Below are 16283 nucleotides of genomic sequence, written 5' to 3'. Positions count from 1 at the left end.
TATTGTAGCGCACCCTCTAATCAGTCCAGGCAGAGGGACATCATCAAGATTCCAATTATATGTCTGCTGCCTCTGTCCTAGGGTGAAAAAGTGACATCATGAACCACCTTTTCAAAAGATAACTTCTTTTACTGAGCAGCTAACTATCCAGCCAATCTGGAGCCACAGGCAGCCTTGGCACCTGGGAATTTACAGTGTGTATGCATCATGAGAGCTGCCAGGGTACCTTACACAGACTTGAAGAATCTGGGACCTGTGGCTGAATACTATCTGCACATCCATGGAGTGGTAACTCTTTATATTCACAAAGGTGTCCAGCTGACCTGCTGATGCCTTGACGGCCATGTGCATGCAACCTATCACACCCTGGATGTAGACGAGCCCAGCAATATTTGCGAAGTCTCCGGCTTATTCACCCTGGAAGGCTTTATCTGTCCATAATGGGTGAATGTGAGAACCCATCTGAATAGAGCTTGATGTGATTGTGGACAGCTGATTGGGATGCTCCAAACAGATCCCTCACTAGCTGCAGGAAAGATCCAGATGCAAAAAAATGAAGGATGCCTCTGACCTTTAGAGCCAATGGCATTGGGTGCCACCCACAGACAGAGATGATCTCTGGCCCAATCATCTGGCATAATGACATCATGGTGTCCATGGAGAGACAAAGCCTTCTGCAGCACTGGACCTCAGATACACTGAAATAGCTGGATCTCTGTCTGTACCTTCTGCCAACAGGATGGTAGTGTCTTCTGTGGTTCCTTCCACCTTGCACTACCTGCTGGCCTTCACACTGCGCCTACAATTTCCACCCACAAGCCTCTACCTGTGACACGGCCTCCTCAGGAAATGATAACTTCTCTAGCTGAAAATTCATGGTTTTGGGACTTCAATGTTGAATGCCTATTTTGAAAATAACCACCTGCCAAATGAAGATTAAATGAACATGTGTGGACCTTATAAATGGATAATCCAGCATTTCATCATCTTGGACGAATTCTTGACTCAGTGGTGTTTGTAAAACAAAGTGAAGAGCACTTTCCTAAACATCTGTTTTAGGGAAACTTTGGCCCAAAATCTGTTGTCAACAAAACAGCAGGGCTAACATCTTTCACCACTATTTATATACAAATGTTACAGCAAGTTCAGGAAAAGGCAGATGTGGAAATTAAAAGCTGCGATTTGAGTTCGGAGCTTTGCAGTTAGCTTTGCAGAAATCATCCAAAATTGCACAGAGTGTTAGATCAAGCAAAAAATTTGTGTGAAATTCGTCAGCATCACAGCCGCTTTTTTTCATGTGACTCAACAGGACTGTGTGCAATTTCAGAGCGCTGGTAAGGATCACACATCCAGATGGAGGGTTAGGCCCTACACATGCCAGCAATGCCAGGACTCTGAAATTGGGGCACCATTTTACAGAGCGGCTGAACTCAAAGTAGCCCCCACACATAGGTATTGGTAACCCCCTTCATAGACACTGGGACAGTCCCTCCCACAGACATTGGGCGTCCCCCCACCCCGCCAGATATCAGGGCCTCCTCCTTTCTCCAGCAAATAATGCAATCACTCCCCACACGCAGAAGAAGACTACCCCCCAACTGAAGGAGGCAAACCCCTGCCGGTGCCTCCACCAGATGAGGTGGGGGTGTTGGAGTAGTGAAGGATATACCGTGGTTCGATGTTATAACGCCAAGCCCAATATTTATATGTCAATATATTAAAATATATGGATATCAGGTCAATCCTCTTTCTGGGCATGAACTTGATTACAGCACTGGCAAGGGGTGGGGAAGTCTCACCGGTGCAAATCCCATTTTTCGCAGCTTGCAAGGTTTCACGGCCTTACAGAATTTGTACCTGCGATCAACCGGGCTGCATGATTTAACCCTGTATCTTCATGTCTGGCTCACCATAAGCATATGCTGAACAGCATGATGTTGCTGACTTGTACAGCTGATACAAACTAAACTTGTCACACAGGGCGGGATTTACAGCCTCACTCATCCCAAAACTGTAAAATCCCGGCTGAGGTCAACGGATCTTTCCATGCTCCATCCCTCACCCGCAGCGATTCCTGTGGCTGCCGGAACGGTAAAATTCCGGCCACAGAGTCTGTCTCAAGTTTGGAGCCCATTAAGGTCCGTAGTTAAACCTGAATTAGCCTTTAGTGATTCTTTTAACGGCGTGCTACATGTTATTATACCCAAGAAATCACACTGGCACTGAAAGTGAACCAATACCAACATGGAGACCCTTGTATACATTCGAAACGGAGATTTAGAATTGAAACTTTTGTTTTATTTTGCTGTTCTGTCTCTCTTAATCTACTTTTTCTTTCCCTATCCTTATTTCTCTTTTTGTGTCTGACTTGGTACATATTCAGCATTTGTTCCATGGGAATGTTTTCTTGAATCTATTCATAAAGAACAGATCAAATAGAAGAAAAACAGGCATTAAGCACCAAAGGGAGTTTCCTTAGCAGAGAATAATTTGATTATCATGGTAAGTAAAGAATCTGAATCCAAGTTCAAAACTCAACATATTTTTATTTTACGTAGATTTGCGTCAGCTAAAACACAAAGGAAATAGAAAACGTTAGTCACTTTCTTTACGAGTTTCCCACCGAACAATTTGACCCTCATCAATCAAGTGACAAACTCAAGTAATGTTTTAACATATTGTCCGAATGATGCCAAGAGGAAAGGAAATGTGATGGTATAATGGGAGAGGTGATGAGCACATTTCTTTTGCAAAATGTCGTTCTATTGCTACACGTATGGTTTTAATTTTCGATGCTTTAAGTGAAAACATATGACTTGGAGTTCTTACCAACATCAACCTCAAATGGATCACCATTGTCAGGCAATGTGATGTTCTGCTTGGAGAATCGACCGCCGTATCCAAAAATGTAACCTTGAAGCTTGAGCGCAGGGCCGGGGCTAAGGTACTGCAAGACAATGCTGTCATCCTTAGCAATAATCCGCACCTTTAAGCTTTGCCTTTTAACTGGGGAATAGATCAGAAAGAAAACAAGGAATATTAGTTGAGTTCTGAAAAAAAGGATAACTAACCCGCTGAGCCAGAAGAGAGATGAATGCAAACAAGAGCACCACCATCTTAAAGAAAATAAACCAGCTATAAATTGTCGCAAATATCTAGTTAATCAAGGGAAATATTTAAGCTAATGTTTCCTGAAGCCTGCCGCAATCATCATAGGTAGCACAGTGCCCTAATCTTCTGAAAACTGCAGTAGCTTTAAATTAGTTCTGATTGCGTTATAAAAAGTCTAGAAGGACTCTTTAAACCCAGTCAGCATTATGCTGGAATCATACCCGTGTGCTGCCAAACTCATGTGATACTAGGATAAACGCAAAATACTGCGGATGCTGGAATCTGAAGCAAAAACAGAAAAATGCTGGAAAATCTCAGCAGGTCTGACAGCATCTGCGGGGAGAGAATAGAGCCAATGTTTGGAGTCTTGATGAACCTTCGTCAGAACTACTAGACTGCCTTTTGGGAACTTCTCCCCTCTAGAGTTAGGAGGAGATCTAAACTTAGAATTAGCGCAATCATTGCACCACTGTGAAATCTCTCAGGAAAGTGGAAAGATTATTCCAATGCCAATTCCAATTCTCTTCCTGCACCTTTCCCCCTATGCATTGAGCATATATGTATATAGTTTCTCCTGGAAGATTTTGATAATTCTATTTTTTGCAGGATTTGTTGTTGACCTGTAACATATATGGAGTTTTTAATGGTTTAGTTTGAATTTCCTTTAGTGAGACAATGGGCAGGCAAGACTGTTGGACTGCTTTGCTGCTGTTGTCGTGAGAAATTACTTTTAATTGTTTTATGATTTAAGTTGTCCCAGAGTCATATTCAGCAGGTCTGTTTAAAGAAATGGCTAAAAGTAGTTTGTTCTTAGAATGATACCTTGGCCGGAATTCACTGGCCATTCACGCCCCATCACCGCCGCAAATGAGGACAGAGAATTTGGCAGCCAACCACATCTCTGTTCACTGCAGTGGAACCAGTGAATCCCACTAACATGAACGGCCAGAGAATTTTGGCCCTTACGTATAACAAACTATGCATTGCCTTGATCAATCTGCACCAGAAGGAAACATTATTTTCTGATATTATGATAAGAAGTGTTTATAGCATTTGTTCTGCATGATTTTAGTATTTGTGGGAATGGGTTAAAACATGTTGGCAAGACAAATGTGACATTGTTTGTCACTATTACATCACCAGAACGACAGGGAGTGGGATAACTTGATCTTGGTTTCGGACAACGCTCGGCACAACACCAAGGGCTGAAGGGCTTGTACTGTGCTGTACTGTTCTATGTTCTATGTAGCATTTGTTTACAATGTCAATCCTGAGGGGCGCAATGAAGCAAGGGATGAACATTGTCTTTAGTCAATATGGTTCTGGTTACAGAGGTGGGGTGACATGAAATGACCTGCATCCTAAGGCATAGAAAAAGTTGAATTTATTTCCAAATAAAGCATCCCAGCATAATGAGAAGTGGGGATCAAAATTGGAAAATTGTAATCTTTATTTGCAGTGTTACCATGGGTTCTGGGATATCAACATCACTTCAAAGGCAGAGAAAGTAAGGACATTATCCATGTTGACAACACTTAAGTACTCCTAGGATCATGAGGAAACAGGAACTTCCATGTTGTCTTCACTGTTTTATATTAAGTGTTATGTAAAATCTTGCTTAATAAATTCTGTTTGATTCATAAATGCCATTTATTTATAACTTGTTAAGTCAAGCACAACTGTGGACCCTAATGTTAGAAATTAAGAATTCAGAACTTAGAAATTTTAATGAGAAGTGTTTTATATCTCAAAACCCTAAAGTCTTATACTTCTGTCATTGACCTTACTCAACTATTTTAATCACTTGAGAGAAGGTGCTATAAATATTTTCCTTTGTTTGAAGGTAATTGAGCAAAATCTCTGCCCAAAGTCAGGTCTGGCCCACAGTGTGGGTATCAAAGTGACCTCTACCATGGATACGGCAAGGCAACAATGCCCAAACGCACCCCATTGGGAACAGGGATCAAACACCATGCCATTGGAACCTGTCTGAGCATTCTGGTCATTCAGCCAACTGACTCAACTGACATCCTCAAGGAGTCTATGTTGCTGTGGCAACATTCACACTCACAGGAAAGGTTTGCAAGGTGATGCTGCCCATACCTCCTCCTCTTTCTCTGCACTATGATGATTAAAACCAAACAAACATTAAGAGACAGCTTTACTGAATGCTTCCATTCTGGCCAGCAATCTGATCCTGATCTCATTCTGACTCTCCACTTTAACTCCTTTTCTATTTCCAGTTACAGTCAGCCTGCTCTATCTTTTGGTCCAATCTGGCCTGGTGCATGCACTAAGAACAGTTCTCATCTTCCTCTTTGACACTGTACAACTGTTTGGTTCAGACAATGAACTTGGCATCTTCCAATCTTAGCTGTATCAGCCATTGTATTTTCAGCAAGAGGTATTGGGTGCAGTAGATGAAGTGGGTCTGTCTGTCTCCTGTGAAGGTAAGAGAAAAGACAAGGTTGTCATTTGTGGTGTAGATCCTTTGTTCAAACATGGTTTTAGTGTGGAAGGTTGAGTGGTGAGGCCATGACCTGGATAATAATAATGTTCTTCTCTTTACAGGACTGGCACGTATACTCCAATAATTTTCTATTTTCACAGATAGATAGTTATAGATCTCATGCTTACTAAGGTTATCTCCTCATCTTCAAATGTACCCTATTGGGAGAATCTTAACCAGTTAGTGCGTGCAGGTGGTAATTGAAGCAGAGAAAGCACCAGATGTCAGAAAGCTGATAGAACCCATTGGCTTTCACATTTAATTCATACACAGTTTTGTGGGCACCGGAGGGATAGATGTGGTCTGCGATTAACATATGCTAAAAGGCAATGACACAGCCCTTATCCGTTGATTCCAACTTTAGTTGTCAGTAAATGGATTTTTCAAGCTCTCTGAAACTCGCCGGTTTGAGCAAGTCAAATAACAGGAATTAATGGAGCTGAGCAATTGTTAGGCAAGCAAGCTTTTGAAAAGTGACATCTGACAGCTGCTTCTTCACCCAAGTTGAAGGCTTTTGTTGCCAGGACTTGTTCTGAGAGTGCTTTCATTGCTTTGGAGGTGGTATCTGCTATCTTAGACTTTTTTGCCTTTCATCTGCACCTCCAACTTGTCCACTTCAGAGCAGTATGGTGCAGTTTATGTAGGAGGAAGACCTCCTCCCAGTGGACAATGTGGGCATGCTTTACCAGAGGCTGCCAGAATCCCCATAACCCTGAATTTCTTTGTCTCTTCTCCTTTCAGGAAGTTACCACCTGCAGGGTTTTCCAATCTGCTGCCCTGCAGATGCATCTCCCAAATGAGCGATATCATGATTTCCAACACCATCACTTATTTCCACTTTACTAATTATTTGCTACTGATCAGACCAGTCAGAATGAGAGGGACCTTGGATCTGCCGGTTTGATTGTATTCCCACAGAAAACCTTTGATTGCACATTTGACAATCAAGGCACCTCAGCCTAGCCAGCAATCTCTGTCAGTCGATAGGGATTTCACTGCAATCATGCTCAGCTGGCAAGTAACCATGGAAAGATTATCATGTATGTCTGTGCACTCTCTTGCTGCTCATCTCCTCAGCTACTTCCAACCGCACTTGCTTCATTTTAGAGGCACATCTCTTCTTCTCAGCAGCATCTCCATGGATCCTTATGGCATGGATCATGATTTCCAGGGATACCTCAGAGAATGGGGATAGAAACAGCCTTCCCTCATTAAGACTCCATCACTTGAGTTTCTGTCTCTCATTTGCCAGCTGCAGATTTTACCCCTTACTGGATTCACATTAAATAGAGGCTTTAACAGTCAAGAGCAGATCATGGTGATGTTCATCCTGATTTGTCAGGAAAGCCAGAGGTGGGATGCTATTGCTCAGTTAAAGGGCCAAGGAAAAACCCAATCATTATCTTTCAGGTTACTGATCTCTTGGCCTCACCCTTGTTACAAGCCCCCACTACAGGTTGACATGTTTAAAAATCAGCCCATTGTTTGCCTTTTTAAAATTCATTCAAGGGATGTGGGTTTCACTGGCTGGGTCAGTGTAGGTACACTTACAGTGTTGTTATGGAGGGAGTTCCAGGATTTTGACCCAGCAACATTGCAGGAAGAGCAATATATTTCCAAGTCACGATTATGAATGGCTTGGAGATTTGGAAGGAAGCTTCCTGGCTGTTGGTGTTCCCATGTATCTGCTGCTCTTGTCATTCTAGATAGTAGTGGTCGTGGTTATGGAAGGTGTTGTCTATGGAGCCTAGGTGAGTTCCTGCAATGTATCTTGTAGATGGTACATGTTGTTGTCACTGTGTGTTGGTGATGGGGGGAGTGAATGTTTGCAGAAGGGATACCAAAGAAGCAAATTGCTTTGTCCTGGGTGGTGCTAAGCTTCTTGAGTGTTGTTGGAGCTGTACTCACCCAGGTAAGGGGAGTGTATTCCATCATACTCCATACTTGTGCCTTGTAGATTGTGGACAGGCTTTGGGGAGTCAAGAGGTGAATGACCTACCACAGGATTTCCAGCCTCTGGTCTGCTCTTGTAGCCACAATATTTATATAATTAGTGCAGTTGAGTTTCTGGTCAATGGCAACTCCTCAAGATGTTGAAAGTTGTAATGCCATTGAATGGCATGAGACGATTGTTAGATTTTCTCTTTTTGGAGATGATCATTGCCTAGTGCTGGTGTGGAACAAATATCATTCAGGTTTTGTTATATTTGGACAGCCTCTGAGGATTAGATTTTTGATTTGATTTGATTTATTATTGTCACATTTATTAACATACGTGAAAAGTATTGTTTCTTGTGCACAATGCGGACAAAACGTACCATTCATAGAGACGGAACATAACAAAATAAGAACATAAGAACTAGGAGCAGGAGTAGGCCATCTGGCCCCTTGAGCCTGATCCGCCATTCAATAAGATCATGGCTGATCTTTTTGTGGACTCAACTTCACTTACCTGCCCGCTCACCATAATCCTTAATTCCTTTGCTATTCAAAAATTTATCTATCCTTGCCTTAAAAACATTTAATGAGGTAGCCTCAACTGCTCCACTGGGCAGGAAATTCCACAGATTCACAACCCTTTGTGTGAAGAAGTTCCTCCTCAACTCAGTCCTAAATCTGTTTCCCCTTATTTTAAGTATATGTCCCCTAGTTCTAATTTCACCCGCCAATGGAAACAACTTCCCTGCTTTTTTCTTATCTATTCCCTTCATAATCTTACATGTTTCTATAAGATCTCCTCTCATTCTTCTGAATTCCAATGAGTATTGCCTTAATCTACTCAGTCTCTCCTCATAAGCCAGCCCTCTCAACTCTGGAATCAACCTAGTGAATCTCCTCTGCACCCCCTCCAGTGTCAGTATATCCTTTCTTAAGTAAGGAGACCAAAACTGCACACAGTGTGGCCTCACCAGCACTTTATACAGCTGCAACATAACCTCACTGTTGTTAAACTTCATCCTTACAGCAATGAAGGACAAAATTCTATTTGCCTTCTTAATTACCTGCTGCACCAATATTTTTTGATTCATGCACAAGGACACCCAGGTCCCTCTGCACAGCAGTATGCTCCAATTTTTTACATTTAAGTAATAGTCCATTTTGCTGTTACTCCTATCAAATTGGATGAAACTAGAGAGTGCAGAATGTAGTGTTACAGTCATACGTAGAGTGTAGAGAAAGATCAACTTAATGCAAGGTAAGTCCATTCAACAGCAGGGAAGAAGCTGTTCTTGAGTCAGTTCGTACATGACCTCAGACTCTTGTATCTCTTTTCCGAAGGAAGAAGGTGGAAGAGAGATTGTCTGGGGTGCGTGGGATCCTTAATTATGCTGGCTGCTTTGCCAAGGCATAGGGAAGTGTAGACAGAGTCAATGGACAGGAGGCTGGTTTGTGTGATGGATCTGCTACATTCACAATCTTTTGTAGTTTCTTGTGGTCTTGGGCAGAGCAGGAGCCATACCAAGGTGTGAGGCCACCAGAAAGAATGTTTTCTATGGTGCATCTGTAACAGTTGGTGAGAGTTGTAGCTGACATGCCAAATTTCCTTAGTCTTCTGAGAAAGTAGAGGCACCGGTGGGCTTTTTTAACTGTAGTATCGGCATCGGGGGACCAGGACAGGTTATTGGTGATCTGGACACCTAAAAACATGAAGCTCTTGACCCTTTCTACTTCGTCCCCGTTGATGTAGACAGGGGCATGTTCACTTCCTGAGGTCGATGACAAACTCGTCTGTTTTGTTGACATTGAGGGAGAGATTATTGTTGCCATACCAGTTCACCAGATTCTCTATCTCATTCCTGTACTCTGTCTCAAATCGTACTGATCATAGTGCAATCATCAGCAAACATCCCCACTTCTGACCTTATTATAGAAGGAAGATCATTGATGAAGCAGCTGAAGATGGTTGGGCCTGGGTTCACTCCAGATTCTTTTACTTTCCCTTCATTGCTGAACTAAAATTACTGGCTATGCCATCTAACAGTTTTCTGTTGAGGTTATCCAACAGATCCATGCCGATGTTTCTGCCTACATCAGTCTCCTTACATTCTACTTCATCTATAAACCCATCAGTATATTCCTTTCTCCTTCATTAGCTTCTCTAACTTTCCTGATAAATGCTTAATTCTGAAAGAATAAGATATACCTTTTCGCCCTAGAAAAAGCAAACCTAAAATCTTGCAAGGTTTTGTTTCCATCATAAAGACCCATAATTGTCAAATTAGGAGTGTTGTGGAAACTAATTTTTCTCTCCTATAGATGCTAAACTTGCAGATGTCCCAAGGGTTTTACAGTGCTTTGAAAAATGATGGATGCTAGTTACTTAAAACTGTATTAAGAAAACAAAGTTGCTCAAGAATTTCACCATTTTGAAACCTTGTTGTCTCTGGAATATTTACTTCATTCAACAACTTCAATTCTCATAAGGGATGTACTTTGCTGTTGATATCAGTGTTAAGGTATGTGCAATCATTCTGTACAACAGATTTCAGTTTCCAAAGACTTCTTAATCAAATAAAGTTATTGACAACATCTAAAAATCAATTTAACAATACTATTTTACTGGTAAGAGGAGTGAAAGTAAAATATATACTTTTCTAATGTAATTCAATTCTAACCACTAAACATAACTCACTCACATTCATTTATTTTACTGTGACTTCTTGTATACTAACATTGACAACACTGTAGAGTCATGCAGTCAATGGCTGGCAATCAGCCAATAAACACTTCCCTGGTCTCAGATAGCTGTTGAAGGGACACTGTCATCAATCACAGACATCCCAGTAGCACAAGCAACTGGAATGTTTTCAAATCTGCATTTTAAGGATCATATAGTTTTATAGGGTCCTTGGCCCAACATAACAAAGTAGTTACAGACTTCATAAAAATCACAAGTTAAGCACTGAGTTTTATCATTATGATCATAATTTGTTAAAGTTAAATGATCATTATGAGCTTTAATGGTCTCTCCGATTTGCATCAAGTTTCACTAATGCCAGTAACAAGCTTATTATTACTGATAAAGAATAGTCAATTACTTGTGCAATTCCATCATGGTTAGATTAAAGGAGAATGGTGTTTTTGATAAAGGTTTTAGTGAGCCAATTTTATTCAGTGAATGGAAATAGGAAGAGCTCAAACAAATAACACAATTGTGTGTTTTCCCCATTATGTACGTCATTGTAATTTACAAATGAAGTTGCCAAATTGATCTTTTGTAATGAGGTACTAGTTCCAACACCAGTTGCAGTGCTGACCTTTTAAAAGCTGAAGGACTCTTTGATTTTAAAAAAAAAGTTTCAACTCAAGATGGAAATTATTTTCAACAAAAATCAAGTAATTAGAAATGATAGAAATGTAAGAATTCAAGTGAGAGAAAATGGTGAGGCGTGTGCACATTATTTATTTGCTGGAACAATATCACATTACCCCCACTGGCTTTAGTGCTGATTGCACAGAATGTATAACCTTCTGGTCAATTATGCAGTTGGTATTTGACCAGAAAGTCAGATTCAAATGTAGAGCTTAATAGCAGTAAGTTTTGAAGGTTTTCTCTCAGAACACTTTGTACGCTCAGTACACTGGGGGAACACTTTGTAGAAGTGAAGCATTCTATCCAACATTGGTGGTTGTTGTTCCTCGATTCGAAGATGAGCTCAAGCTCACCATGAGACTTCATGTGACTGAAGTCATTTTACTGAAACAGATGATGAGGAGACTTGATAAAGTGGATATAGGGAAGATCATAGAATCACTACAGTACAGGAAGAGGCCATTTGGCCCATCAAGCCTGCACCGACAACAATCCCACCCAGGCCCTATTGCCATAGTCCCATATATTTAACTTGCTAGTCCCCTGACACTAAGGGTCAATTTGCCCTGGCCAATCCACCTAGCCTTTGGAGTGAGATGTTTCCTCTTTTAGGGAGACTACAGAACTACAGCACTAAAGCCAATGGGGGTAGTGTGGTATTGTTCCAGCAAAGAAGTAATGTGCACACGCCTGACCAATTTCTCTTGCTTGAATTCTTACATTTCTATCACTTCTAATTACTTGATTTTTCTTGAAAATAATTTCCATCTTGAGGTGAAACTTTTTTTTAAATCAAAAAGTCCTTCAGCTTTTAAAACGTCAGCACTGCAGCTGTTGGAACTAGTACCTCATTACAAAAGATCAATTTGGCAACTTCATTTGTAAATTACAATGATGTAAATAATAGGGGAAACACATTTAATTTTTAGTGTTATTTAAGAATAAGAAGTCCCCCTTTAAGATGGAAGTGATTATTTTTCCTCTCAGATATTCCTTAGTCTGTGGAACTCACTTCCTCAGAAAGTAGTGGAGGCAGGGCCATTAAATCAAGCCTGAGTTAGATAGAACTTTGGTAAACAAGGAAGTTAAAGGTTACTGGGGGTGGACAGGCAGGAAAGTGGAGTTGAGACCACAACAGTTCAGTCATGATCCTATTGAGTTGCACAGCTGACTCGAGGGGCTGAAGGACCAACTCCTGTTTCTAAGTCTTTTATTCCAATGAGAAGGCTGATTCTGGACCTGCATGTCTTTGGACACATGGGCAGGACACTGCATAAGGTAATGGGATCCAGAATGCCAGATTTGCTTTCCTTCTTTTTTCTTCTTTGCAGCTGTCCTTCCTCATCATTAAAATACTGTGGCTCAAAGCATGACGCAACTCAATACACAGGTTGTTACCATTCTGAACAATTGGTACCAAGCTCTTTCTAGTCACTAATTTCAAAGCTCCCACTCTCAAAAGAGAGCTTTGGAAAGTACAAAGTGAAAGTACAGTGACAAAAGAAATCAATACTGTCTAGTCCATGCCATTTGGAATACAAAGTCTGTTAACCACTTTTAGGTCACTCAAAGAAGCCCAGAATATAAACCGTTCCATTCTCTAGTCTAATATTAAGCACATTTTATGATTTTATATTACTCAGCCTTGTAAGCATAAATTGTAGATTAGCATGCATGTTTGTTCCAAATGAAAATTTAATTGTGAACATATGACTTGGTCTTTGCAAACATAATTGAATATTCAGGCAATATTTACTGTTGGCCTTTGCTCCTGATCTCAACAAAGCTTATTGGTAAATTCCAAACTTTTTTTTTAGATTCTTTTCCTCCATTGATAAGCCCATGCTTGTTTCATAATAAATCCTTGTAACAACCAATAACATGATTCACAAGCAAGTTATTTGAAAGTAATTAAACTTTAAATACTGATACCGTCAGCATTTACTCTGTATTGTAGAATGACCTGTAGACATTCAGTGAAAATAAACTCAGCAGAAGTTGCCCTACCAAGAAAGAAACTGGACAGAGACTGAGCAGAAGGGAATGAACATTTAACAGAGGAACTCAGCTCAAGGTGCATCCCAAGAGATATTAGGAAGGAAAATATTAGGAAGGAAAACCAAAAGCTTACAAAGGAGATAGGTTTTAAGAAATGAGAAGGGCAGAAATATTTAAGAAATGAAGACTTGGATTTACATAGTACTTTACACTTCCTCAGGAAGTCCCATAGCCAATCAAGTTGTTTTAAAATATATTCATGTTTCTTTTTCTCTTTCTTCTTCAGCAGTCCCTCAGAGTTGAGGATGACTTGCTTCCATATTAAAAGTGAGTTCCCAGGTGACTGAGGAGTCCAGTGCGTAACCTACAATCTCTTTCACAGGTGAGTGGGACGCCCAGGTTGCCATGCGCTCCTTTCATTGTTAACGTTTGGTTTCAGCTTGCTCTCAGAGATGAAATTTGAGATGTTCAGCTCCTACTGAGATTATTTTTCCCCATTTGGGGTGGCCTTAGGCCAAGGATTCCCAGGTTTTGATGGGGATGTTGCAGTTTTTCAAGGAGACTTTGAGGGTGTCCTTTAAATGTTCCCTCTGTTCTCTGGTGCTCGCTTGCTATATCAAAACTTCAAGTAGAACATAGATTTTGGGAGTCTGGTATCAGGCATGTGGATGATGTGGCCCACCCAACGGAGCTGATCAAATGTAGCCAATGCTTCAATGCTGGGGATATTGGCCTGTGTGAGAACTGACATTGATGTACCTATCCTAACAATAAATTTTCAGAATCTTGCGGAGACATTGTAGGAGGTACTTCTCCAAGGTATTGAGGTGCCTGCTGAACATATTCCATGTCTCGGTGCCATATAGGAGGCAGGTAGGTACCAATACTGCACTGTAGGTCATAAGCTTGGTGCTGGTCTGAGGTTCTCATTCCCAAGCACTGAAGGCTGCATTGTCACAGTGAAAGCAGTGTTGAATCTCATCACAGACGTCTGTTCTTGTTCGTAGTAGATTCCCTGGTTATGGAAAATGGTCCAATATCCAAGACCTCGTTGTGGATTTTGATAATGAGGGAGGGATGGTGCTGTGTAGTGTGGACAGTTGTTAAAAGACCTTTTCTAGTGTACACTGGATGTCTAGTGTAAGGCTCATGGTCTTGTATGCTTTGGTAAAGGTGTTGATGATGGCTTGGAGTTCAGCCTTCAAGTATGTACAGATGCAAGCATCATCTGCCTTATATAGTTCAACGAGGGAAGATGGAGCTTCCTTGGATCTGGCCTGCAAGTGGCGGAGGTTGTTTCACTCCAGTGGGAAGCTTTCTGACAGTGACAAGGACTGTTGCAGCAAGGAAGATCAAGAAGAGTGTCAATACAATGACACTGCCTTGCTTGATCGTGGTCCACACATGATGTGTATCTATGGTGGATCAGTTAATCAGTTGACCATCTCAGTAACTCCCCTTGACCATTTGATTTACCCTATCCCAAAACCAGTGTGCTACCCATGCGCAAATACCCCTTTGCTGGAAGTTATAGACGATGCCAAAGAAGAATTTTACTCCTGCCTCAGACAATCCTTGGCCTAAGTCCCAATGTTAAGAAACCAATCTTCTTTGACGGCTTCAGTGCCAGAGTTGGAAAGGACAGAGACCTTCGGGAGATGTAATCAGCAAAGAGGAAATAGGGGAATCCAACACCAACAATATCCTGCTCCTGACAAAATGCCTAGAACAAGGTTGTGTCATAAACAACCCTTGTTCCATCAGAGAGACAAGTATAAGGCATCATGGTAACACCATTGTAAAGTTTATTTATTAGTCACAAGTAAGGCTTACATTAATACTGCAATGAAGTTGCTGTGAAATTCCCCAAGTTGCCACAGTCTGGCGCCTGTTTGGGTCAATACACCTAATCAGCACATCTTTCAGAATGGGGGAGGAAACCAGAGCACTCGAAGGAAACCCACACAGACACAGGGAGAATGTGTAAACTCCACACAGGCAGTGACCCAGCCGGGAATTGAACCCAGGTCCCTGGCGCTGTGAAGAACATAGAACATAGAAGCAGTGCTAACAACTGCACTACCATGCCACCCATTGCTCCAAGAATTGGTACCTGCTTGACTAAATCATTGTCCACTTAAGGGACCTCAAGGGCATATGTATCGCCAATATCATGACAGGAGCTGATGACTGCTGGACAGGCCACCATCTAATCTTCTCTGTGATCAATTCAATATAGCCCAAAACAGCAACAGAAAGAATGCTGTAGGAAAATCAACACTGAGACACTCTGATAAGTACCTCACTGCCAACCTGACAATCCACGGTGACCCAGAGTTGCAGAGTATCCACAGGGCCTGGTCTGCCCTCAAGACCTCCATAATCAACACCTGCGAAGAGATGTTCGACCAGAAAACACCGTGACTAGTTTGATGAGAACGAAGGAAGAGAACATGCCAGGGGATTTCAGTGACACCATAATCAAGATTATTTTCAAGCAAGATGACAAGTCCAACTGTTGGCCACAGGGAAGGTCATCACAAAAATCCTCCTTAATCACCTTCTCTCTGTGGCTGAAGAGTTCCTCCCAGAATTGCAGAGGGGATTCCACCCATTAAGGGACACAGTGGACATGATGTTCACTATATAGCTACACAAGATAAATGCTGAAAACAGCATCAACCGTTAGACATGGCCTTCATTGACCTCACAAAGGCTTTTGACATTGTCAACCGCAAAGGATTATGGAGCTTCCCCTTCTGTCACCATCTTCTACCTGCTCCACAATGCCATGCAAGCCGTCACCTTGATTCATTATTATAATGTAGGAAACACAGCAGTCAACTTGCACACAGAAAGCTCCAAAAAAAATCGCAATCAGACAATAACCATATAATCTGTTTCAGTGTTGTTGACTGGGAGGTAAATACTGGTCAAGTAAATCTTCTGTTCCTCTCTGAAAAAGTACTGTGGGACCTTTTACACACATCTGAGAGAACAGACAGTGTTAACACTTTGTCTGAAAGACAGCACCTTCAACAATGCAGCACTCCTTCCTACTGTACCAGAGTGTCAGTCTAGACATTTACACTAAAGTTTCTGAAGTCGGACTGAGTTAGAGACAGAGTGCCACCAGCTGAGCTAAAGCAGTTTACAAAGGGAATTCCAGAACTTAGGATGAAGGCATGACTGTTAATAGTGGGAGAGAAAGACTAGATTCATTCTCATCTGAAATGTTAACTCTGTCTCTCTTCACAGGAGCTGCCAGATTTGTTGAGTGTATCTAACATTTTCTGTTTTTATTTCATTCATTCTCATTTCTGGTTCTCACAGCAGGGAAGATCAAAAGAT

The 16283-nt window shown here is 41.4% G+C and overlaps 1 protein-coding gene across 32 annotated transcripts in view; it reads right to left on the bottom strand.

Annotated features, from left to right (window-relative positions):
* abi3bpa (ABI family, member 3 (NESH) binding protein a) overlaps positions 1–16283 on the bottom strand; it is a 343447-nt gene that overhangs the window by 280459 nt on the left and 46705 nt on the right. For all 32 annotated transcript variants that reach the window (XM_080203511.1, XM_080203521.1, XM_080203530.1 and 29 more), the window contains exon 2: positions 2830–3006. In XM_080203511.1, coding sequence (XP_080059637.1) covers positions 2830–3006 — 177 coding nt within the window. The remainder of the gene's footprint in view (positions 1–2829; positions 3007–16283) is intronic.

The sequence above is a fragment of the Carcharhinus amblyrhynchos genome, chromosome 15, assembly GCF_965287045.1.
Source record: "Carcharhinus amblyrhynchos chromosome 15, sCarAmb.v2.hapA, whole genome shotgun sequence".
Lineage (NCBI taxonomy): Eukaryota > Metazoa > Chordata > Chondrichthyes > Carcharhiniformes > Carcharhinidae > Carcharhinus > Carcharhinus amblyrhynchos.
Note: the sequence above shows the minus strand (reverse complement) of the source record. Positions and strands in the feature narration are given on the sequence as shown.